This window comes from Odocoileus virginianus, chromosome 6, assembly GCF_023699985.2.
Source record: "Odocoileus virginianus isolate 20LAN1187 ecotype Illinois chromosome 6, Ovbor_1.2, whole genome shotgun sequence".
NCBI classification, from domain to species: domain Eukaryota; kingdom Metazoa; phylum Chordata; class Mammalia; order Artiodactyla; family Cervidae; genus Odocoileus; species Odocoileus virginianus.
The window spans coordinates 48,338,009-48,362,374 of record NC_069679.1 but is presented as its reverse complement, the minus strand read 5'-3'; the positions used below and the strand labels follow the sequence as shown (position 1 = coordinate 48,362,374).

The 24,366-nt window shown below is 45.6% G+C and overlaps 1 protein-coding gene across 2 annotated transcripts; it reads right to left on the bottom strand.

The window, feature by feature from the left end:
• Nucleotides 1-1,164: 1,164 nt before the first annotated feature.
• Nucleotides 1,165-24,125, bottom strand: HDC (histidine decarboxylase). Of its 2 annotated transcripts, XM_070469291.1 has the most exons (13): nt 23,679-24,125; nt 23,191-23,435; nt 20,221-20,393; nt 16,750-16,863; nt 15,667-15,789; nt 12,580-12,714; nt 12,187-12,330; nt 10,978-11,044; nt 9,988-10,150; nt 9,806-9,896; nt 5,725-5,823; nt 2,369-2,470; nt 1,165-2,235 (listed from the first exon to the last, which is right to left on the bottom strand). In XM_070469291.1, exons 2-13 carry the CDS (start codon nt 23,219-23,221, stop codon nt 1,501-1,503), a joined length of 1,977 nt encoding a protein of 658 aa, XP_070325392.1. In that variant the 5' UTR covers nt 23,222-23,435; nt 23,679-24,125; the 3' UTR covers nt 1,165-1,500. The 2 variants fall into 2 exon arrangements, with proteins under 2 accessions (XP_070325392.1, XP_020751517.2); XM_020895858.2 differs by having other exon boundaries at nt 23,191-24,125.
• Between the last annotated feature and the right edge of the window lie 241 nt (nt 24,126-24,366).

The window sequence follows — 24,366 nt, the reverse complement described above, 5'->3', positions numbered from 1 at the left end:
CAAGGGCTCCTCCAAACTTGTTCTTACATTAAAGTCAGATCTTTAGCATCCTAAAAATCTGTAAGTACATTCATTTAGGCTCCAGCACATGCCCTGGTTAATAAATCAATATTTTAGTGGTCAGAAAAAGAAACCATAAACAAAAAAATGACAACCTACAGACTAGGAGAAAATATTTGCAAATAATGCAACTGACAAGAGCTCAATTTCCAAAATATACAGACAGCTGATACAACTCAATAACAAAAAACAAACAACCCAACCTAAATAGACATTTCTTCAAAGAAGACATACAGCCAGCCAACAGGCACACGAAAAGATGCTCAACATCGCTAATTATTAGAGAAATGCAAATCAAAACTACAGTAAGCTACCACCCACACTGGTCAAAATGGCATCATTAAAAAGTCCACAAACAATAACTGCTGGAGAGGGTATGGAGAAAAAGGAACACTCCTACACTGTTGATGGTAATGTAAATTGGTGCATGAAAAGCAGTATGGAGGTTCCTCAAAAAACTAGAGTTGCCATATGACCCAGCAATCCCACTCCCAGGCATATCTTTGGATAAAACTATAATTCAAAAAGATACATACAACTCAATGTTCACAGCAGCACTATTTACAATAGCCAAGAAATAGAAACAATCTAAATGTCCACCAAAAGATGAATGGATAAAGAAGATTGTGTGTGTGTGTATATATACACACATACACACACATATATATACACAACAGAATACTACTGAGCCACAAAAAAGAATGAAATACTGTCATTTGCAGCAACATGGATGCAACTAGACATTATACTAAATGAAGTAAATCAGAAATAGAAAGACAAATACCATATGATATCACTTACATGTGGAATCTAAAGTATGGCACAAATGAATTTATCTACGTAACAAAAACAGATTCACAGACATAGAGAACAGACTTGTGGTTGTCAAGATGGGAGTAGGGGTGGGGGGATGGATTGAGAATCTGGAATTAGCAGATACAAACTATTATATCCAGAATGGATAAATAAAAAAATCCTTCCCTGTCCTACTTCATAGCACAGGGAACTATATTCAAACCATATAACTATATTCAAACTATATTCAAACCATAATGGAAAAAGAAAAACAAGTATTTCAGTGGTCAATTGAGGGACACAGAATAATTTTTTTCAGAGACAAGCACAATTTATTTCCACATTTTGTTTCATGAGACTTCAAAGTCTCAGTGTCACAAGCTAAACCACAGAAGCTGCCCATCAATGCCCCACCCTAGACCCTTTCTCTCTGACCAGCCTGCTGGAGTCTTCTGGACCATGCTGGCTTAAATTCTCTATTTGAATCCTATCATAGGTCATGAACATCTATGAGGTTCATGAGAAATCACTGGCTTTTTCCCAGGAAAAATGCACATACATATAAGCACATAAATTCAGAATCAAGTTTAAGAGGTTCAGAGACTCCTTGAAACACATTTATGGACCCAGGCTGAACCCCCTGGCCTAAACCATTGCCTGCAGAGGGCAGCAGGGCAGCTGCAGCCCACACTGAGAGCTGCATTCGGGAAAGTTGGGGACACTGTAGAACTTGATTAGTTTTTTGAAGGCACTCTTCTTCAGCATCATCATCTCTTCTGGGAACCTAGAAAAGATTCTGACCCGGGAGGAGCCGCCATTCTTCACAGAGCCTTCTGTGGTCAGTTGCTTTTGAGCACTCACAGGCACGCTATTGCAACTGAGGGAACGTACTGCCTTCTTCTTGTTCTGCACAGACAAATAACTGAACAGAAAGGAGGACAGCTTGTGCTCGGTGACGTCTGGAGCCTCTTCAGAGAAGCAGTCATCCGGTGGGTGCAGCAGGGTTTCAAGGTGGCGGCTCACAGGACTGGCTCCCACACGCGGAGGCTGCTTGACGATCTTGCTGAAATGGGCTGGGTCATCGCCTGCCCCGTTGACAGGGGGAAAGGACATCTCCTTGGCTAAGGCTTTGGGGCCGCTGGTTTGGAGGATGAGGTTCGCCCCCTGAGGGCTGGGTTGGGAAGTACAGTGCTGACTCAGGATGAGAGTGGCAGCATCCTGAATGAGATTCCAGTCTCTCAGGATGTCATCCCTGGTGGTGAACTGGGATGTCACAGTGAAACGGATGATCAACTTGTCCTGGATAGTGGCTGGAATGAGGAAGAGACGGCCGGCTTTAGCTATTTCCTTTAACACGCTTTCTGTGAGGCAGTTAGGACCCTGTTTGAAGAATAAAGACAAGAGCATACCACATTATTCCCAGTAAGCATCCCCAGAAGCCCAGTATTTACATTTCCAAGAGGCTGAAAGTCACCAAATAACACCTTCCACGTGAGACGAAAGATGGCATTACCTTGAGACGAAAAACCACCAGACCAAGGTGCCTCTTGGCAGGAATTTCAAAGAAAGGGTCATTTCTGACCAGAGATTCAAAATACTTAGCCATTTCCGTGCCCTAGAATTGTGAACATCAAGAGAACTGAGATTATTAACAGGAAGAGAAGACTGTGCATAAACCTTCACCTTGCAAAACAGGTTTAAAGCTATCACACCTTTGAACCATAGAGACCTAAATGACTTCTGCCTGATTTTCTTCTCCATTTGATTTTTCTCCAAGCTGTAAAACCTCCAGTGGCTCTGTATTTCTTGCCACATTAGCTTCACTTTGAAAACTCATATCTCAAGGCCCTCTTTAAACCCACCCCCAGAAAGAGAAGCCTTGCCGGGATCCTAGTTTCCCAACCAAGGTTTGAACCCAGGCCCTCAGCAGTGAAAGCTCAGAGCGCTAACCATGGGCCACCAAGGAATTCCCAGAAGGCACTTGCTTTGCCATCAAGGCAATGTGCCCTCATAAACCAGCTTCAGGTATCTCAGCTTCCAGACTGGCCAAGGGGGCTGGCAAGGGCCCACACCCAGTCCACATTCTCCAGTCCCAGCCAGGTGCCTTTTGCAGGGTGCAAATGCTCAGAGGAAGCAACATTTGTTTCTCTTGCACATAAAGGCACAATGTGGGCTGCTGACAGCCCTGCCCCCGTATCCTAAGTCTCCATCTTCCCCTAACCTCTCAAACATTTTCACTTCAAATGCCCTTTATCCTCTTTTTTCTGATATTCCACAAAGAATATATTTTTACCTATTATCCTCATGGAGAAGGCTTTAAACCTGTTTAATGGGTACAGAGTTTCTGCTGGGGATGAAGGGAAAGTTCTTGAAATAGTAATGACTGTTGCACACTTTGTGAGTGTACTTAATGCCACTGAATTGTGCACATAGAATGGTTAGAGTTGTCTCTGCTCAATGTTACATGGAAGCCTGGATGAGAGGGGAGTTTGGGGGAGAATGCATACATGTATATGTATGGCTGAGTCCCTTTGCTATTCACCTGAAACTATTACACCATCATTAATTGGCTCTACCCTAATACAAAATAAGTTTTTCAAAAAAAGAAAGAAAAAAAGATTTTTTAAGATTAAAGTTTAAGGAATCATGTTATCTATATTTTACCACAATAAAATAATTTTAAAGCTTTGTACCATATTGATCTTTCAATGAAGTTATCATTTTTAATTTCCTATTTTTTTCTTAGAATTACTAACTAAATAAGGCTAAAACTTGCCCTTTATTTTTTTTTGCCCTTTCTTTCATTTTTAAAAATTTCCCCACTTAATCAGAAGGATCTTAATAAACTATTTGCTAAGTAATTGCTACTACCTGACTCACACTGGCTCCTCTATTTCAAGAGAAGTCAAAAGTATTTAGCCAACAATACTGCTACATACCTGATCCAGAACCACTTTCTCTCTCCAAGGCATGGTCTGCTTAAAATTATCTCCAATCTCTGCCTAAGCACTTTTCATTTTCAAGTCCTAAAACTCTCTCTCAGGGGAAGCACTCCACTAAGTGTTTTCTAGCTGTTTTATCTTTTGCAATTTACTTTCTAATTCTGTTAGAATTAGAGGTTCAGGAGGGTGACACACAGGTGAAGGTGTAGAGGCACGCTGAGGATGGAGCTGGCATGGGCCAGGGACAAGCCTGAGCTTAGAGGCTGATAACCGGGTCCTTGAAAGCCAGGCCCCAGAGTCTGGGCCTAGAGCAGGAAAAAGGGGGCTGATGGGAATCGGGGACTTTGAGTTGGAAAGAGGCAGCATGAGGGGAGTGAGCCAGCACCTGCAGGTCAATATCCAGTCCTAAGTTGGAAGCAAAAGCATTTTCCTGACAACTTGTAGCCTCCACCACCTCATCCCCTAGCGACTACATTTCAGTCTTCAGTCTGAAGATCAATCTAGAGAGAGCAAAAGTGCCTCATGTCCCTCAATAGACTGGGTGGCAGCCACTCATTGATCAGCACCCAGTAAACCAACACCTTGATATTAATAACAAATGTAAAATTACCAACAGTAAGCCAGTCATCCTTAGTGATTCAACCATTTCATTTGGCTTTGTGTTTGTTAAAGGAGGAATTCCCTAGAGGAAAGGCGGACAGGAAGACACAGAGGAACAAAAGACGACATTTTTGGATTACGCCTGCTGCTTTTGTTCAACAACCTTGGCTTTCTCATGGGCACTTGTGAAAGTGAGAGGAAAACACTGCTGACCAAAATTCTTCGTTAAGTTCCACCCCTTCCAGGAAGAATATGACAGAGCCTTAGCCATTTTGTCTAGTGCTGCTTGACAAAAATTTCAGACATATCACAGACTGCAAGTCACTGCACCCACCTGCCTCAGTTTCCTGCCTGTAAAGTGCCCTACAGAGGCGTCACAGTGAGACTGTCATTGTGAAATTTACTGACAAGATTCAAATGTGGTCTGAGCAAATTCAAACTTTTATTTTCATGTAGTTATAAATTCACAGGTACTTGTAAGAAATCATAGAGAGACCACATGCTCTCTTACTCATTTTATTACAATGACGATAGCCTGCAAATTTATACTATAGTATCACCACCAGCATATTGACATGGACACAATCTATGAATTTTATAGATTGGGAGTTACCAATACTCACCTGTGTGTGTGCTTGTGTGTATTTTGTTCAGTGCAATTTTATCACATGTGCAGGTTTAATAAATATGAAGGTTTACAAACAAACAAACAAAAACAAGAATGACAGAGGGACTGTACCTATCTCAGTCACCTCTGGGTCTCTTTCCTAACACAATAATTTTTTTGTTGAATTGAGTTGAAATAAATTATACCAAATACACCTTCAGTAAATACCTATTGACATAATGCAGGGAAGTTTGTTCCAGACTTTGTCAGTCTACATGTCTAAGCCAGTAGAGCCAGGTTTCTGGCATAACCATGAGAGTGACTAACATTTCCAGACAGCTGTAACAATCCAAGTAAACACAGACTCCTACCCTGGGGACATACCACCTTTTGATTTACTCTCTATTTCTTTCTCTGCAAACCAGGCTCTCGGGCCATGCCTCCCTGGTGCTCGATAGTAACAGAAGGGATGGTGAGCCACTCAGGTGGGCAGGACAGACACCACCCAGCCCTTGGTGTCATGTTCTGCTCAGTGATCCTCTAGCTAACAAACAGATGGCCACCCTGAATAATCAAGTCCCAGGAGTTCAGGAACAGGCCCAGACATTTGAGTCATACATCACAAGTCCCTAGGGCAGGTCTGCAAAGCAGAAACCAGCCTTCCTCCCCACTAGGCTACAAAGAGAGCCCAGGCTCCGCCCACGTCTGCCCACTACATACATGTCTGACATGCGCTTGAAGATTCTTCACCCCAAAGGACCGAATCACGAACCAGAGTTTAATAGAGCGAAAGCGCCGGCTCAAGGGGATCTGCCAGTGCTAGAACAAAGGAACACAGTGCATGTGGTTAAAGACAGGGACCCCTGCTGCTCCCACACACCCCTCCTTGGGCTTCATCACCTGTTGCCCACACAGCCCTCCAGGGATGCAGGCTGTCACCATGACTCCCGAGCCTGTTGGTAAGAAGCCAGGCAAGTTACCCGGAGGCTGTTTCATCATGTGACCAAACCCTAGTGAAGCTGGCGCTAAGAGCAGCACCGGTGGACACCAAGTCCATGACCCTGAACCAAGGAGAAGACATTTTGCTTTAAATGCTACTTTAAACGTTTCCTCCCAGGCTGAAATTCAAGATAGGGTGAAATACAACTTTCTCTAAAAAGAACCTAAGTTACTTGAATTGCAGAAAATAAAGTTTTATTTCTATTCCAGAAAATAAAGTTTTATTTCTATTACAAAAATGTAAAGTATGGGGGTCAAGAGCTCAGATGCTTGAGTCTTGAAAACCTGGGTTTCTCCTCCAGCTCTGCCTCTTGCTACCTCTGCCCTTGGGCAATGCTGCCTCACTGGCTCCTCGTGAGACAAGAATGAGCAGCACCTCCAGGGAAGTGGAGTGAAGAGAGCCAGGGTGAAGAGCTTCACAGGAAACTGTCAGTAGGCGTTGACTATTTAGATGATAAAATGTGAGCCACCAGTCACAGCTGCATTTCTGCCTAGAACCAAGATGATGGTTACTTAATATTACTGTCCTGTCCTGATCTTCCCTGTGACATCTCCGTGTCTTCAGGAGGCAGCATTCCAGTCCTCGGATTTCAAATAAACAAGCATATCTCAGCCTCTGTTAGACTCAAACTGACCCTTTGCTCCCGGTGACCAAATCCAACAGAGCTTAAAGTTCAAGGTTGCGGGCACCAAAGAGCTGAAAAAATTCAAACCAATTCCACAGTGATCTCTAGGGTCTGAAAACAGAGCAAAGGTTTGGAAAATATTTGCAATTGTCCTGATGAGTACTGTGAGTTCAAGTGACCTCCTCCTCAAGTGTTAGAAAGCTCTGCCACAATTTCTGTTGACTAAAAATAAATATTTGTTCCATCAAATATCTATCTAGTCCTTAACAGAATGGCCTAATCCTCAAAACTGTGCACATCTGCATCCTTCACCCCCGTTCCCGATTCAGGCACAGTTTGGACATGACCCCTTGGTTGATGGACAATGTTTCTCTGTATCAAGTACTAAGCCTTTGATTTCCAAGCAAAACACTCTAGTGTTGATGACCAGCTTGGGGACCTTCTCTCCCAGCAGAGGGCATCAAAACCTGGATACAGAACAAAAATCCCTGTGACAGGGCAAGTGTCAGCTCTACCCTTTGTTAGATGGACACTCCAGATGTAGACTATTGAATGGATAATAGTGGTCTTCCCTAAAAATAGAGTTTTCCAGATGGCTATGGCCAATTGACTACAATAATTGACCAGCAAATTAAATGAGAAGCAGAGATGATTTCCATTTTGATTTCTTTACAGTCCATTCATATCCCTCAGTTGTTCTCTTGTCACTATTCTGAAATCAATCCATGTTGACCCAGGAGGGTGATTCTAGCTGACATTTTCTATTGGAACAGGAAATTTGGACATGGCTCTTCTTTAACTCAAGGTATCCCCAAATCTTTTCTATGTCCTATCAAGGTTTTGCCAGTCTCCCTGCCAAGGACAAGACAATGCCCTCTCTACTAACTGTGGGGAGAAGAGGAAGCTTCCTGATGTCAGAAGAATCTAGCCCTGATTTTAGGTGGCTCCAGGGTCCCAGGGATGAAGTCCTCAGCTCTTCTCTACAAGGTTGCTGCTCTATTTCTGGCTCATCTTAAAGTGGCTGAGCTTTCATTTAAAGTTTCAGTCACCTGGGTGAAAAAGAGCTTGAGGTGTGGATCAGAGCAGCAGTGAAGACCCCTGGGATCACAACAGACAGCAGCTTCACCTTCCTAGGAACTGCTTCAAGATTTGAAAATCAAAATCCGTAAGATTAGAGGTGGGGGAGGAAAAAAATAAAGTAGCACCTTCTGGTTGTAGAAATATTCATAGTAAGATTCCCCTGGATCCGTGCTAAGAAAATTTAACATTTTTATGAGTGATCTGCAAGAGATAGAGCACCATAAAATCTCGAAACTGATGGGAATGAGCCACAAGAAGATCCTGGGATAGGGTTGTGGGCAAAAAACAAAAACACAAAAAGTAACATAAAACCCAAAATGGGCCAAAGTAAGAAAATGCTCTTAAGTTATGATGATCCAACTTTACTTACAGGAAAACAGGCATCATATCATACTCAGGAGAGAAACCCAGAATTACCCCTAAAGATTTCTGGTCCTTGGGCTGCTGCATTTTTTTATTTAAAAAAATACTGAAAACCCACTACACAGGGCAGTAGCAATAAAAGAACCATTATTCTTCTATTTTTATCAACTTCTGGAGGGTCCTGCCCGACCACTGCAAGCTTATTGACTGAAATTCTAATCAAAAAGCTTCGAAAAAAAAAATCTAAAGAAATATGAACTGGTCCAAGGGATGGTAACCAAAATAATCGAGAGAGGATAGAGTGATTATTTTAGGACTAAAAGGGCTAGATGCTTCAGCCCAAGGCGAGAAGACAGAACCGTCCCTTCACAAAAAATGACTCACAGATAGCAGGCATTGCTCTCTGTGCTTCCCTGAATTCATTCATTCAATCCTCACAGCAAGCTTAAGAAGACAGTACTGTTACTATCACCCTCATTTTCTAGATGAGAAAACCTAAATAGTTTAAGTCATTTGCCCAAGTCCACACAAATTAATAAATGGAGAAGCCAGAATTCAAACACAGGTCATCTGTCTTTGGTACCTACATACCTAATCTCTTTACTATACAACAAATCTCTGCAGCTTAAAAGAAGAGCTTTTAGAAATGTCATGCCCACCATTTATTGAGCATGTACCACATTCCCAGTAATAAGTGATCTACATATATATTTCCATTGCAGCCTCACAATACCCTATGAAACCAGTACCACCATGCCCATTTTGCATATGAGAAAGTCAAGGCTGAGAGAGGTTCACTAAGTTTCCCAAAAGCCCACTGCTTGTATGGAGTCTCAGAACCAGCTCATCTCACTATCCCTCACTTTGGCTATGTTATATGTAATTTACTAGTTTACATCACTGGCTGCGTGCGCGTGCTAAGTTGCTTCAGTCATGTCCAACTCTGCAACCCCATGGACTATAGCCCACCAGGCTCCTCTGTCCATGGGATTCTACAGGCAAAAAAACTGGAGTGGGTTGCCATGTCCTCCTCCAGGGGATCCTCCAGACCCAGGGATCGAACCCACATCTCTTACGTCTCCTGCACTGGCAGGGGGGTTCTTTTTCACTAGCACCACCTGGGAAGCTCTTACATCCCTGTCTCCCCTATAATTAAAGGAAGGACCCATCTTCAGACTGAGAAGTAAATCTGAAGACGTTATTTCCCCAAGAGTCAGTACAGACTGAGGATGTGGGCAGCATCAAGAGACAGGTGCAGCTACTGGGCAGGCAGGAATGCTTGGAGGCATCCAGAACTTCAGGAAGGGTACCCATTGCCCCATCCCCACCGTGTAGCTTCCCACAGTGCCTCGATGGGGACAAAAGGAGGACAGAGCTGTAAGCAAGGAGCCTCTTTTCCTGCCTGTGGAAATTCTCCACCCTGCTCTGCTGCTGGGGAGTAAGCAGAAAAGATTACCCAGGACAGAGGCAGAAGGGGATTGGGAGAATTTTTAAATGCCACAAATACTTAGGAAACTTGCACCCTGCTTCAAAGGTTGGTCACATTTTCTAGGGTTTTTTATACAGTTTTCTGGGTTTCATTCTGTATGCCCAGGCACAGTTTGAATGTGAAGGTACACAGCGGCAATACTATGGGATGGGCTCAGAATGTGAGGGAAGGAGGCCCTCGGGGGTCAGAGGCAGCCACTTTTCCATCTCAGAGGCCACCAGGCCGTCCACGCCCGACCACTCACCATGAAGTCGGTGGCCACGCCCGAGTCAGCGTGCCTGAGGTAGACCGGGTCTACGCTGAAGGTCTGCTGCAGCTTGTACTTGTCCTTGACCCTGTGGGGTCCAAATGGGCATCAGTGGGCTCAGGCCTCTCTGGAGGAAGCGAGGCCTTCCCACAGGCTGGGAGCCCGGCTGCCACACTCACCAGAAGCCGGTACAGTCAAAGTGCACCATCATCCACTTGGAAGGGTTAAAGGTGAAGGAATCGGCATACTCGATGCCCTTCAGAAAGCCCCGGAACTCGGGGCACAGGAAGGCAGTGCCTGCGTAGGCGGCGTCAGTGTGGAGCCACAGCCCCTCACGGGCACCTGAGGAGGCAAACGTCACCTGCTGGGGGTGGCAGTGCGGGCGGGTGCTGGTTGTCACCAGCCAGCTAAAAGGCATCTTTCACCTGGCCCGGCTGCGAGGGAAGGACTGGGCAAGGATGCCCGGGGCGGAATGAGACACAGTGGCACGTGGGCACAGGGGGAGGGTGTCAGTGCAAGGCATGGGGCTCAGGGAGGCACGGACACCCCTATGGGGAAAGCCTACAGGCCTCACCCTGGCCTGTCCTCTCCCTGACCAGAGGGGCGACACCTTCTTGGGCTCCACTCAGAGCTTTCTGGAACAGAAACCAACTTACCAGTGGCCCAGAGAACAAGGTTAATGCATCTAATACAAACATTAGGCTCTCTTTCCTAGTGAGAATTCTGAACAATCACATTTGGGCTTCTTTTCTGCCTTTATTCCCCGCCCACCCCCACCCCCACTCAGGGGATTACTCTACCCTACCCTTTTCATTTTCTTAGCCGAGACTAGAAAATATTCCACTATGCCTCATTTACCCTGTGTTTTGGATACACCCTGATTTAAGCAGATTTCAACATACAAGGGAGAGGGTTGAGAGACCTGAGGACCTCCCACTGCTGCCTTGAGGATAGGATGCAAGGGAGGTCAGCTCGGTCCCCCACTGGGAGAAGTGGTGAGCTGGCTGCCTGGGAGAAGGCACTAGTGACCTCTGGTGACTCCTCCCACGCTCTGTGCATTGACCAAGGAGGGACAGGAGAATGCCACTGAGCTGGCTTCAGGCTCTTACTCTAGGGAACATGTTAAAACCCATCACTTGTCTTCCTAGGCAGACGGGGCAGACACTTACAGATGGGGCCCAGCTCTGACAGGCAGTCAAATGCACAGACCCCGGTGGTCCCCAGCGTCGCACAGACCTGGGAGAAAACAAAGGCAGTTAACGTGGGAAGATAGGCTTGTGTGACACTTTCAGCCTGAAAAAAGATTTTGTCCGAGACATTATCTACCCCATTCATCCAACTGGAACAGGGGGTATTTCATACTATATTTTAACACAACCCACAGTAAGAAATTATGCACTGAAGAACTGATGCTTTTGAATTGTGGTGCTGGAGAAGACTCTTAAGAGTCCCTTGGACTGCAAGGAGATCAAACGAGTCAATCCTAAGGGAAATCAACACTGAATATTAATTGAAAGGACTGAGGCCGAAGCTCCAATACTTTGGTCAACTAATGTGTAGAGCTAACTAACTGGAAAAGACCCTGATGCTGGGGAAGATTGAGGACAGAGGAGAAGAAGGTAACAGATGAGATGGTTGGATGGCATCACCAACTCAATGGACATGAGCTTGAGCAAACACAGGGAGATAGTGAAGGACAGGGAAGCCTGGCATGCTGCAGTCCGCAGGATCACAAAAGGTCGGACCCAACGTAGCAACTGAACAACAACAGTAAGATATATCTTTTATAGAGCCACCTAGGACATATACACATGTGTATTTGAAATAAAAGTCTTACCACACAATGCATATTCTCAATACAGGAAGATACTCTCATATTTTCTATTCTATTTCTTGTTTTTTATTTTTAATGCTGGTTATGTCCCACACATAGAGAAGGCAATGGCAACCCACTCCAGTACTCTTGCCTGGAAAATCCCATGGACGGACCTGGTAGGCTGCAGTCCATGGGGTCGCTAAGAGGTGAACATGACTGGGCAACTTCACTTTGACTTTTCACTTTCATGCATTGGAGAAGGAAATGGAAACCCACTCCAGTGTTCTCGCCTGGAGAATCCCAGGGATGGGGGGAGCCTGGTGGGCTGCCGTCTATGGGGTCGTACAGAGTCGGACACGACTGAAGCGACTTAGCAGCAGCAGCAGCAGCAGCATGACCCACACAACTTATTTCCTAACATACCAACTCATACTTTGTAAAAAAATGTATTTGAGGACCTTTTGGCTCTTGTTTGCAGCCTGTTACTTACCTGAATTCTGCCAAAATTCCTTCCTCACCTTCCAACTCTACTGTTCTAAGCTGAGAACGTGGTCTGACTTACAAAAACAGGCACCAGGCCCCGTTCCCTGTCCTCCTTGATGGCTTTCTGAAGAGCTTCCCCTCGGAGCGAGAAGTTCTCATCCACAGGCAGAAATTTCATCTTGACCAGCGAAATCAGACCAGCTTTTTCCACCGAGGAGTGGGCCTAGAAGGACCAGGGAAATCTGTTAGCAGAGTCATCCAGGAAGGAGCACTCCCAGAAACCACTGAAACCAGAGGAAGGGAAGCAAATACAGTATCTGACGTTTGTCTTCCCCTACGGTTCCTTGGAAAATCTCCCAGGCCTGAGTAGCCCTGAACCCAGTGAGCTTCTGTCTACAGGGAAACCACTCAAGGATTAAGACTCCAGAAGCCAAGCCCTGCCTGAAGGCTTGGCCTGTGTTGGGCAACTCACCTGGTCGGAGGCATAGGCCACAAGCCGGGCATTCAGGAAGGACTCGTCCGCCTCGGGCTCAGAGGCTTTCATTTCCAGGATTTTGTTCTTTCTTGCTGCCAGCAAGGCGATCAAGGTGGACTCGCTGACTGTACTCTGCAGTGGAAGAAGGGTTCATAGTGGTGGCCTCTCCAAGTATTCTCTTGGCAAACTCCCCAGCTTCATAGGGGTGGGTGGGTGTGGGTGTGTGTGTGTGTATGTATATAATAGCTATTCTTGAGGAAGCATACACACAACTACTGCCTAAGGGGCTGCCCTCCCCATCAGCTCACATGCCTGTTCTCCATCTCCATTCACAACCTCCTATGCATTCCTGGGACACCTCCCTCTCCTATAACTTTTAAATTTTCAACAACACCTTTATAGGCCACAGGGACCAAAAAGAGAATGTCCTGAGAATGCTTGATACATGTCTGCTTGTAGATATGTCTGTTCCCTGTGTTTTAAAAAAAAAAATAAAACTTCCGATATATTCATTTGGCCAAAAATTTCACTCGGATCTTCCCATACCATCTTATGGAAAAACTCAAACTTTCTGGCCAAGCCAGTATTAGGTGTGAAAATAGAGTTTGTTTCCACAGGGATATCCTAGAGAGGGAGGGTCCTGGTCCATGTGCAAGAGGACTTGGGCCTCATTGTTGCTGCCAATAGCTCTTGTGACCTTAAGCTAGTATCGCCCCTCCAGAAGGCTCTTTTCCATTTATAAAATGGAGGGCAACTCTTTAGCTGCTTCCCAGAGGGGACTATCATTATCCAAAAATGATTAGGTAGGATTTTGCTCTGGCCATAACTGTGGGAATCCTGGGGGCCACCTCAGCATCCTCACAAGAATCTTGATGTTTCCTGTCATTCATTTGGTCAGTCTTTGGTGTCCTGGCTTTTTGAAATCTTCAGGTGACCTACAGATGACTGGTCCCTGCTGAAAAGCCTGGCAGACTGTGTCACAGAGAGTGGTATAGACCAGATCCCATAAGATATTCAGTGGTTGAAAATTACTCCACAATAAGGAAGCCAGCAGAATAGTAATAATAATATAATGATTCCACCTTCTATTTATATAGCAATTCATAGTTTACAAAGCACTTTCTGCCATCCCACTTGCTCCTCATCAGACCTGCATCACATGATTACTGTCTACATATGAGAACAGTGATGCTCAGGGAGATGACAGGACTAAACCAAGTTCATAGAGCTGATGGATACAGAAGAAAGCACTGTTTGGATTTAGACAGGCCTGGGGTTTGAATCCTCATTCTTTCACTCACCAGCTGTATGACCTGGAGCAAAGTTTTAACTTCTCTGCGCTTCGGTGCTCTTGTTTCAAACATCTGGGATGATGTTTAAATGACACTATTTACCTACAGGATTCTTGAGATAATTGGGTGAAAAGCAAGACCATGCCCAGCAGACATTTAGCACGTTCTTCCAGATATAATATCTGAATCTGTAACTATCTTCTAACAACCCAGAAGGTCTACAACATGCAGTAACTTGTCTTTCTTGTGAGGGTCAGATTTAATCAGTTCAAGACTGGAAGGAGATGCGACTTCCCTGCTGGTCCTATTGGTTAAAAATCCAACTACCTACCAATGCAGGGGACACAGGTCTGAGCCCTGGTCCAGGAAGATTCCAACTAAGCCCGTGTGTCACAACTGCTGAGCCCAAGGGCCACAACTACTGAAGCCCGCACACCCTAGAACCTGTGTGCTGCTACAAAAGAAGCCACCACAATGAGAAGCCCAAGCACCACAGCTAGAAAGTAGCCTCCACTCACCACAACTAGAGAAAGCCCATGTGCAGCAACAAAGACCCAGTGCAGTCAAAAATTTACAAACAAATAAATAAATAATTTTTTTAAAAAGACTAGAGTGAGAGAGGGAGTCACTTAGCTAGCAAATGGGCGCAGCAAACAACCCAGTTCTCATCTCAGGGCAGCACAGCTATTTTTATTTAATAGATGAATTCACTGAATCCTAATATCTACCCTTTGAGGGAATAAAAATTATGATTATTATTTCTCTACCTAACCATAAAATCAAGAAAATGATACATTCCAGGATTCAAAAATTTGGGGCTTCTCAAAGTTCTTAGAACCAAACCCTCATGAATGTCAAGGGTTTACAGATGCAGAAGTACCTAGCAATGTGCACAGTCTACGGGAGGCACCCAGCAATCTCCTCTGTGCTGCAACTGATCTTGACAAAAAAATTAATATTTGAAGAACTATCATTTGACAGAAATTCAAGACAGGATTAGAGGATAAGATAAATTGATCGTTAATTTCTCTCACTGGCAAGGATCTCCTGGACCTAAGAGGGTGGGAAAGAAGTCCCTGCTTGCCTTTTCTTTTCCACTTACCATAAGGTGTATCACTGGGCAAGAGAGGGGAGTTGTCAGATTATAAACTAAGAAACTTGAATCAGGTGATCCCCAAAATGTGATCATGTGCTGACATTTTGTGTGTGTGTGAGTGCATGCTAAGTTGATTCAGTTGTGTCCGGCTCTTTGCGACGCCATGGACTGTAGCCTGCCAGCCTCCTCTGTCCATGGGATTCTCCAGGCAAGGAAACCGGAGTGCATTGCTGTGCCCTCCTAGAGGGGATCTTCCAGACTCAGGGATCAAACCAGCATCTCCTGCATTTCCTGCACTCGCTGGCAGGTTCTTTACCGCTAGCGCCACCTGGGAAACCCTGTTGACATTTTGTGCTGTGCTGTGCTAAGTCATTCAGTTGTGTCCAACTCAGAAGCCCTGTTGACATTTTAATCATTTTCCAAAAAAAGCTAAGACAGTGGAGACAGTGGTGGATGCATTTAAAGGCAACAGAAGTCAAGATGGTAGTGACAGCAATGGAGGGAGCAAGGACTGTGGTGGGGTTGTAACATCTGTGACGGTGTCGGTCATGACAGTGGTAGTGAAAATGGTGACAGCGGTGGCAGCGATGGTGGTGGTGTGAGTGACATGGCAGAAATTCCATGGAAAACATGAGAACTGCCTGGGCAAGTCTGGCTTTCCTTTTCCTACTTAGTCCCTATGCTATGAGGAGGCACCTGCAAGACGCCTCCCCCCTGGCTGCCGGGGTGGTGGTGCAGGAAGTGCTCTGGGAGTCCCAGCATTTTTGCCAGCCAGTCCATGACGTTCATCTCCAGCTCCGTGCACGCAGGACTGGAAGCCTGAAAAAGGGAAAGCAACTTCATCTGGATTGCTTTGGAGCACCAAGATGCCCCCACCAGCCCCCAAACACATCTGTCTCTGCCTTGACCTTTCCTAGGCCTAACCTATCTTGTCCCTGGAGAAGGGAGAAGGGACCGCTTTCAGGTCCTGTGTCCTATCCCGGCCCCATCCTCTGCCAGACCAAAAGGGGAAAAGAAAACGGGGCTTTGGTTCATGCCATCCTCAATGAGGTAAATTCTCCTGTGACTCCAAAACCTTATGGACAAACAGGCCCAGAAACTTCCATTTGGCTTCCATTTGGTTCCCTAAGTCCCTAAAATATCCAACTGAAAAGCATTCTAAAGGCCAGGAGGAAGTTTTAGGACTAAGAAAGAAACCACTTCCTCCTGGAAAAGATAGCAATTCTCCCAGCTTTCAACCCACCCCACCCACACACCCCTACACACACACACCCCTACACACACACACACACACATACACCCTATAAGAGTCAAGGCTTAAAATACAGAGCTGTTCTAGGAGGATCCTGGCACAATTTAAAGCTGATTGGTGCTTAAGAGCTTATTAAGAGAAGTCTTGGGAATATCCCTAACCCCTCAAAGACAATGTCATCATTAAGTATCAAAGTGCTTAGATAATCTCACAAACTGGTAATAACCAGATGTCAGTCCAGATCTCATCTCTATCTCTATGAGCTGTGTGGTCTCGGGGAGATAAGTTACTTAAGCCTTAATTTCTTAATTGGTTCCTACAAAATGGGGCCAATACTCATAGTTCCATAGGGTTAAAGAATAAGGTGAGATCATTTATATAAAGCTTAAGCTCAAAGAATGTAGCCATTGTAAATATTTAACTTGAAACCCTGTTCAGAAGCCAGGACAAAATATGTCTGTCCCAGGATGTCCCTTCCTGCTATGCCCTCTTTACCACTGGTTATAGCCACAGCCACTGTTACTCACCCAGGTGAATCCCAAGCAGTTGATGGCATCAGCCAGCATGTCTCCCAGCAGTGATGGCCAAGAGGTGAGAGCTGGGTAGTAGGCATGCATATGGGGGCTTTGCCAGTGTACCACCTGGAGGCAGAGCATAGACACAGGTGGCACCAGGGGGCAGGTGCTGGGACTTTCCTCCTCCAGAGACCCTCCCTGGCAAGGGGAAGCACCCACTCTAGAGATTGGCTGACACTTTTAAGACAACCAAACAAGTGACACAAATCCATAAAAATAAGACATATTCACAGTTCTTACTGCCCACATTTCTCCTATTCTAAGCTTGTTCATCAGTGAAGCATTTGCACATGTGCAAAGACCAGAAGGGAATATGCAAGATGAAAATCACTACGGGAATCAGAGTTGTGGATTCTGTGCACTCTTTGCATTAGTCTCCAATGCTTAGCCCCCACAGCACTCCTATCCAGTAATAAAAGGAAGGGGAGATTGTGCTCTGTAGCAGCAGGTCCTTATCTCGTCCAGTCATTTGCAAAAGGCATCCCTAGCTCCCTGGGCAGGCAGCTCCTGCAGAGGTCAGTGTGCATGGGCTCAAAGCTGTCCTGAGCTTTCCAGTAGAGATGAAGAGAGACCAGAGGACAGAAATTCCAAAGATATGGGATCCTGCATCCAGATTAACCCTTGAGCCCACAGTTGGACTAACCAGATGAAAGGAGGAGCCAATGGACAGAAGGAGTCCCTACAACAAATCTCAGAAACATTTTTTATGGCTCATCGGCCCCCTCTGGCTTCATCTCACCAATCTACAAACATGACCCATTCATATCTGTGATCACGTCTTTGAGCAAAGCTGTGTTCCCAAAAGGAAGGCACTTCTCATACAGACACGATGTTCTAAAACCTATTAATTCTTAGAAAGCTACTAAAAGTATATTTTCTCCATGATCCCTTCCCCAGCTCACATTGATCCCTTCCCCAAACCCATGGAACGTTCTCATTCTAGATATTTTACCCTACTGAGAGCCCATGAGATAACATTGTAGTATATTACTGAGTTATTTCATGTGCACAAATCCCTTTAATCCTTCAAGAGCAAGGACAGTGTTCTGGAGAGTGTGTATAGCAGACGGAGCACAAGATTTAAGCCCAAGGACACAGGTTCCAGTGCTACCCGTTGGCTATAACAAGCTCTATGACCTTGTAGATTTACTGTGAAGCTAGTGAACTTAAGCATCAAGGTCCTATGTTTGCATGGGTCTCTCTCAAGATTAATTCTTCATTTTTTAAAGGGGGTCCCAAATTTTGCATCCAATTAAGACCTCATAAAACCAGGATCCTCCCCTGTAGCTCTCTCTCTCTCTCTCAACCTCAGTTTCTCATCATAAAATAAATCCCATCTCCTGAGGTTCTTGTGTGAATTAGCTTGGGAAGAAATTTGTAAAATGTAAAGCACTGATGTTAATGGTAAGCTAATCACACAGTGATAAACCCATCACATCCAGACTTGACTCTTAGGTCATAGACCTCTTCTTCTGAATTCCACCAGGTAGAAGGTATCATAGGTAATAACAACATCTTCCACTTTCTATGCTTTATCTTATTTCTCACAGTACTCCTATTAGGAGTTTCTACCATCATCCCTGTTTTATGGATGACAACTGGGGCTGGCAGAGAGAGATAACATCCCCATGATTGCATACATCTGGTAGGGACAGATGGCAAAAATCCAGGACTGCCTGACTCCAGAGCCCAACACCTAAGCAGGATGGCACTCTGCCTTCTCCCCCTGCCTCGCCCTTGGTTTCTCTAAACAAGGTTGGAATTAAGGCAAAAAGAGTTTTTCTTCTTCTTGTGTTTAGGAGGGAGAAATTGACTCAGTTTTCAATGAGGCACTGACCCATATGAGAAAGCAAAGGGCCAACTGCTTTCAGGCCAACTCTCAGAGGCTGGTGCAGCCTGAGAGATGAGATGAAAGATTGGATCTTCATTATCAATGTGCTTAGTGACAGTATTTTGGAAACCCCAGAGAAGGGCTTCCACCTCCTGGCCTTATCAAGAGGCAATTGTCTGTTCTAATAAGATACATGAGATCAGATAAGCTAGAAGAATGCTTATCAAAACAGACAGACCTCTAGGTCCAGAAATGAACCTCTTTAACCACACCCCCAGCAACTGCTGGAATTTCTTTCAGTCAAATGAATCAGCTCATTTCCACCTCTTCTGACAGTTGCTTTCGGTCTCACTAGCAAATTACGGTTGGTGCCTCAGCCGATTACATTTTACAGAATGAAATCCATGAGATAATCTTATCAGGAAGCTAGCCTCTCTGGTAGAGCTTTGCTGATATAAAAATTTTCAAACGAGGCTTGTGAAATAGTCTGAATGGTCAGAGACGAGCATTTTTGCCTTTGTACAAATCTGCTATCACTTTCTGTGTTTGAAGACTCTCTTGCCCCTGCTTCCAGGTATACTTCTGGCACATCTAAGTCCAAAGCTCTTTGGGGGTGACGGGAGCAAGTGTCAAGTCATGCTGGGGAAGGGCGACTGGACACATGGGGATGAAGACACCAGCACCCCTCGCAGGGAGAACTGTCACTTTGGAAAGACAACTAAGCTGTCCAAGCCTCAGTTTGGGGCTAAAACAAACCAGTCTACAATGTAGCTAGTATGGGGCCTGGCACGTGGTGTGGAGCACAGTGACAGGCAGCCCCTCGGCGGGAGGAGCACAGAGCACCTGCAGCAGGAGCACTGGGCGCAGCTCCTCACCTGGCTTCGGGGTACCATCCCAGCCCACGGCGGCCCCAGCACAAGCCCCAGGCGGCAGCCAGCCTGTCATTCCCCGGCCCCCCCACACTGGCACCAGACTGTGCCCCTTGTCACCGAGAGTATAGATGACTCAAGGGGAGCTCCTCCCTACTCCTGAAAAGCAGATCCATCAGATCTCCTTCGGTCAGGAAGGATAAGGCTCCCACTTCAGAGGGGCAAGTGACAGGGACTCACTTGACTTCCTGGCCCCGCAACCTGACAATCAGAATGCCCTCAGAGGGGGGTGTTCTTGGCTTCCCTCATTCCCTTTGGTATGTATCAAGATTCCATAGGAGAACCCCCAGCTCTGCCAACGGGAGCACCAGGAACCAACTCCCACCGCCCCTCTCCATCTTGCTCCCCAGAGTCATCCTTCTCCCTCTGGCCCAATTTTCACCACTCTACCTTATCCCATCAGATCTCCACCCTTCTGTCAGACAGGCCCTAGGATGCAGTTCTTACTCCCTCCTGCTCCCCCCCCCAACTCTACAGGTCAGTCCTGGCACCAGAAACCTAATTTCAGTCCAAATCCCTGCCCTCCAGGTGCCCAGGAGACAGGCTGGGATGTTGGTGGTCTAGGGGCTGGGGGTCATCTCACCCAAAGCAGGGTTTCCAGGCCTAGCACCCACCCTCCTTTACCCTGACATCCAGAATCACCCTGAGGTGACTACATCTCACCCCAGGCATGATGATTCGCTCAATGTCCCCGAAGATGCTGTCCCAGCTGTCGGGCTCCACGGGTGCACTCTCAGGCAGCTGGGCTCGCAGGTAGCCAGGCCTCACGTCCGGAGTCACCCGCCGCTCCCGCACGGTGGTCAGGTACTGGCAGATGTAGTCCACCATCTCCTTTCCTAAAAGAGAGGCAGAGAGGCCAGCCTCATGGCCCCTGACTGGGCCTGGCTAACCCATGCCCATCACCCTTGGGTTAGGGCCAGAGACTTGGTGAGGAAGGAGATGGATTCATGGGCTGAGTCAGGGAGGGTCTGACCCCCAGCACACAGCTTATCTTCAATTAAAAAATTAAGAAGTGTGCAAAGGAGTAAATGAATGATGCAGACAGTATGTGACTATATAAATGAATAAGAGGAAAAATTTTCAAGGCCTCAAACTCTAAAACCAAGGTAAAAAAGTAAGAGTGTTAGTTGCTCAGTTGTGTCCGACTCTATGCAACCCTGGGCTTCCCTGGTGGCTCAGCTGGAAAAGAATCCGCCTGCAATGCAGAAGACCTGGGTTTGATCCCTGGGTTGGGAAGGTCCCCTGGAGAAGGGAATGGCTACCCACTCCAGTATTCTGGCCTGGAGAATTCCATGGACTGCATAGTCCATGGGGTCACAAAGAGTCGGACATGACTGAGTGACTCTCACTTTGCAACCCTATGGACTATAGCCTGCCAGACTCCTCTGTCCATGGGATTTCCCAGGGAAGAATCCTGGAGTGGTTGCCATTTCACCAAGGTAAAGTATTTATTTTTCCTCCCCTTCCCTTCTCCATATCAACCTTGAACAGCTCTCCCACCTTTCTTTTTCTTTTCAAAAAACAGTATTTATTCATCACCTTACAGGTTCAGTATAAACACTGTGGCTCTTTCTAACCAGAAATTACACACACACACACACACACACACACACACACACACACCTATACTCTTTGTTGGCACAAATGGCAAGCTTCCACACCAGGTTCTGATAAAAGATTTAAAAATTCTATTAGTTCACCATTTCCACTGGACCATTAATTCCTCACATTTTTGGACCTGTGAACATCTTTGAGAATCTGATTAAAACTGTAGATTTATACACATATGATTTTGTATATAATTTCTGAGGTGCATGGACTCCCCAAAGTACAACCACAGGCCCAGACTAAGAAAGCTGCACTAGCCTGAAATCTTGGGGAAATGCAGGACTATGTCTTAATCAACTTATCTCCCTCAATTCTGTCTCCACCAACACCTCAGTGCCTGGAACAGTTTTCAGATGCTCAAAAAATTTTGTCAAATGAACGAATAAAATAAGGAAGAAAACTCAGACCTTATAAAGCTAATGTGGGATACGATTAAGCAAAGCAACAATTATTATGAAAGATTCTCCTTTACATGTTTTCCAAATAATCTAGAAACAAATTTTATGTGTACTTCATACATAGATAGATTTCATGTCTTAAGAGTCAAATCATGTGCCCTTTTTCTTATATCTACTTCCAGTAAATAACCAAGAATGAAATCTGTAATAGGAAAATGTGGTACATTGATTGAATATTATACATGTTATAAATCTTCTGAAAATTCTACCCTAAGACTTCACTGTAGTCTTTCCTTGCCCTACTTTTTTCTTAACTGCAACCATACCTACCCAAACGTTTGATCCCTGAACGAGTGTGATATGTTCGAGAAGTATACTTCATTAAATGAGGATTTAACAGGGAAAAAAATAAATAAGGAAGAAAAACACCCAAGTCAAATACTTGAAGTCACTGCAAATTATCTATTCTTTCTTCCTTCATTTCTGCAGAAAAGGGTCTCTATCTTCAGAGCCTCTGTCTCTTTCTCTGTCATTGTTTCTCTCCCTCTCCGTCTCTCTCAATATCTATCATTCCTCCTTAGGGCTCCCTAGGCTCCTTTCTCCCTGCGAGAGAGAGAGAGAGAGAGACAAGGAAAGAGAATCTGATGTCTTCCCAATGCATCAGCTCACGAAAAATTCTTATGAACAGAACTAGCCCCAGACAAAACTGTGAAAACTCCCAGGACCCTTCTCTCCTTTGTGCTCTCCTCCAACCCTCCCACGGCCTGGTGCCTCTCACGACTGCAGCAGCATCCCCCCACTGCTCTGAGCGCCTTGGACCTAGCCCTCCACCTGTCCAGGGACTGTATGGAATGTTTTTGTGCTCCACACACAGGATAAATGTCCACAGGAACCTGCTCTCGGCTGAATGCCTTTGGAAAGCAATGGAATAAGCTAATGTCCACTGAAATGCAAAGACATATCTACTTAGTGAGTTATGTCTGGGTAGACGAGAGGAAAAGTTGTATTTTAATATAAGACCATGACTTACCACAAAATAACCTACTAGTGGGGATGAGGATATAAACACTTACAAAAGAGAAATTATAAGCAACTACCTATTTCCCCTCTTAGGACAGCCATGCCTGAAAAACAGGATAACCATCTGGTTTTGCTCATCACACAAGGTTTGAGACACAGTAGGTGCTCTTTAAATATGGAGTGAATGACTAAATGAAAGAACTCTCCAGGCAGAGTCACACAGAAACAAACAGGAAGAAAGATGAGATTTTTGCAGTGACTGCAGAATACTAAGAGGAATTCTTTTCTCTTTCAGAAAATGAATGATCCCCCTTTTTCCCCATTTAGTGGATCAGAAATTCAAATGCCCTATTATATGGGAAAATGGAAAGAAAGAGCATGGCTCAGCAGTGTGGATGTTCATAAGTTGGTGCCTGAGAGGGATGATGAACAAGAGGCTGGGAAAAGTTTTAAACTCTGATCCCACATTCCCATCTCAGGAAAAATTTTGCAGAAGCCAACTCTCAAGAGTCAGCTCTAATGCTCCAGTCAAAAGACACCCGAACACCTAAGCAGCAGTTTCTAGAAGAGTGGCCACGGGGAAAGGCCCAGGGACACCCGTGCTCACCTCTCTCTCTGTACTCTTCAGGCTCCATCATACCCCTCGCGCTCAGGGCTGGCTCCTTCTTGCAGAGGACACGGTAGAGGATGCGCTCCTGGGTAGCCCTCTGTGCGCCCTTTATTTAAAGGGTTCTCCTCTCTTCCCCCCTTAGCTCCACCCCTCAATGTCGCTTCCTCTAGGTTTAATTAATTCCATGCCTTCTTCCCCCAGTCCTTGTTGGGAGCAGACACAACTTTAGCCGGTTCAGAAACCTAGGATAAAAGGCATGTCTAATTAAACAGGGCACTTAGCAGGCAGCCTCCAGGTGGATATGGTAAAGAGCCCTCTTTTCTTTCTGCCCCTGATTCATACAATGGAGCACAAGCCTCACACAAAGCTCCCAGCTCTGTAGCCCAGAATGAAGCCAAGCGGTGCCGAGTAAGTGGCAAAGGTTGTTAGTATCATTCTTGCCACCGGGTCCCCGTCTGAGGCCAGGAGGGAGAAGCAGCACTTACAGGGATGCTGTTCTGCGGGCCACACGGGTGCTCAGGAACAGGCAGATGTTATCATCTAATACAATGGATTTTTTTTTCTATTATTACTACATAATACTTATTGCTGTAGAGATAAGAAACAGATAAGCAAAAAAACCAAAAATGGAAACGTCACTGAGATTTAACGCTTGAAGTGCTTAAAAGGCTGTACGCTTGGAAAGGGACATGTGGAAACTACTGTGGGGGAGGGGAACACTACTCCTGGAGCTTGATTTGAGTAAAAAGAGATCAAATGCGTTCAGGTTGTCAAAGAGAACAGGCCGTTTGTCTCCCACCTTCATCTTCCCTGTCCCCCGGGTGGAGTTTGATGGTCACTCCTCCTCCCAGCTCTCTGGCTGCTCGTCTCCTCTGTCTGGCCCTCCCCTCATCCTCCTTCGTAGGTGGCCTTATCCATCTCTGACTCCCCCCCCCCCCCCCCCCATTTCTATGGCTTTAAATGTGAACAGCGGAGGGACTTCCCGGTGGTCCAGCGGCTGAGACTCCACGCCCCCAACGCAGAGGGCCCGGAGTTTGATCCCTGGTCAGGGAACCAGATCCCACATGCCACAACTAAGAGTTCACCTGCCTTAACGGAGATGGACGATCCCACGTGCTGCAACTAAGACTTGGTGTAGCCAAATTAAAAATAAATAAATATTACCAAGTGATA

Excerpts from the sequence above, each read along its gene's own strand:
- HDC (XM_020895858.2), bottom strand. The coding sequence starts at position 23,221 with ATGATGGAGCCTGAAGAGTACAGAGAGAGAG. Across the intron at positions 11,045-12,186 it reads GGGGCCTGGTGCCTGTTTTT|GTCTGTGCGACGCTGGGGAC; the intron begins GTAAGTCAGACC and ends GTTTTCTCCCAG. Across the intron at positions 9,897-9,987 it reads TTTGACTGTACCGGCTTCTG|GGTCAAGGACAAGTACAAGC; the intron begins GTGAGTGTGGCA and ends TGGACCCCACAG.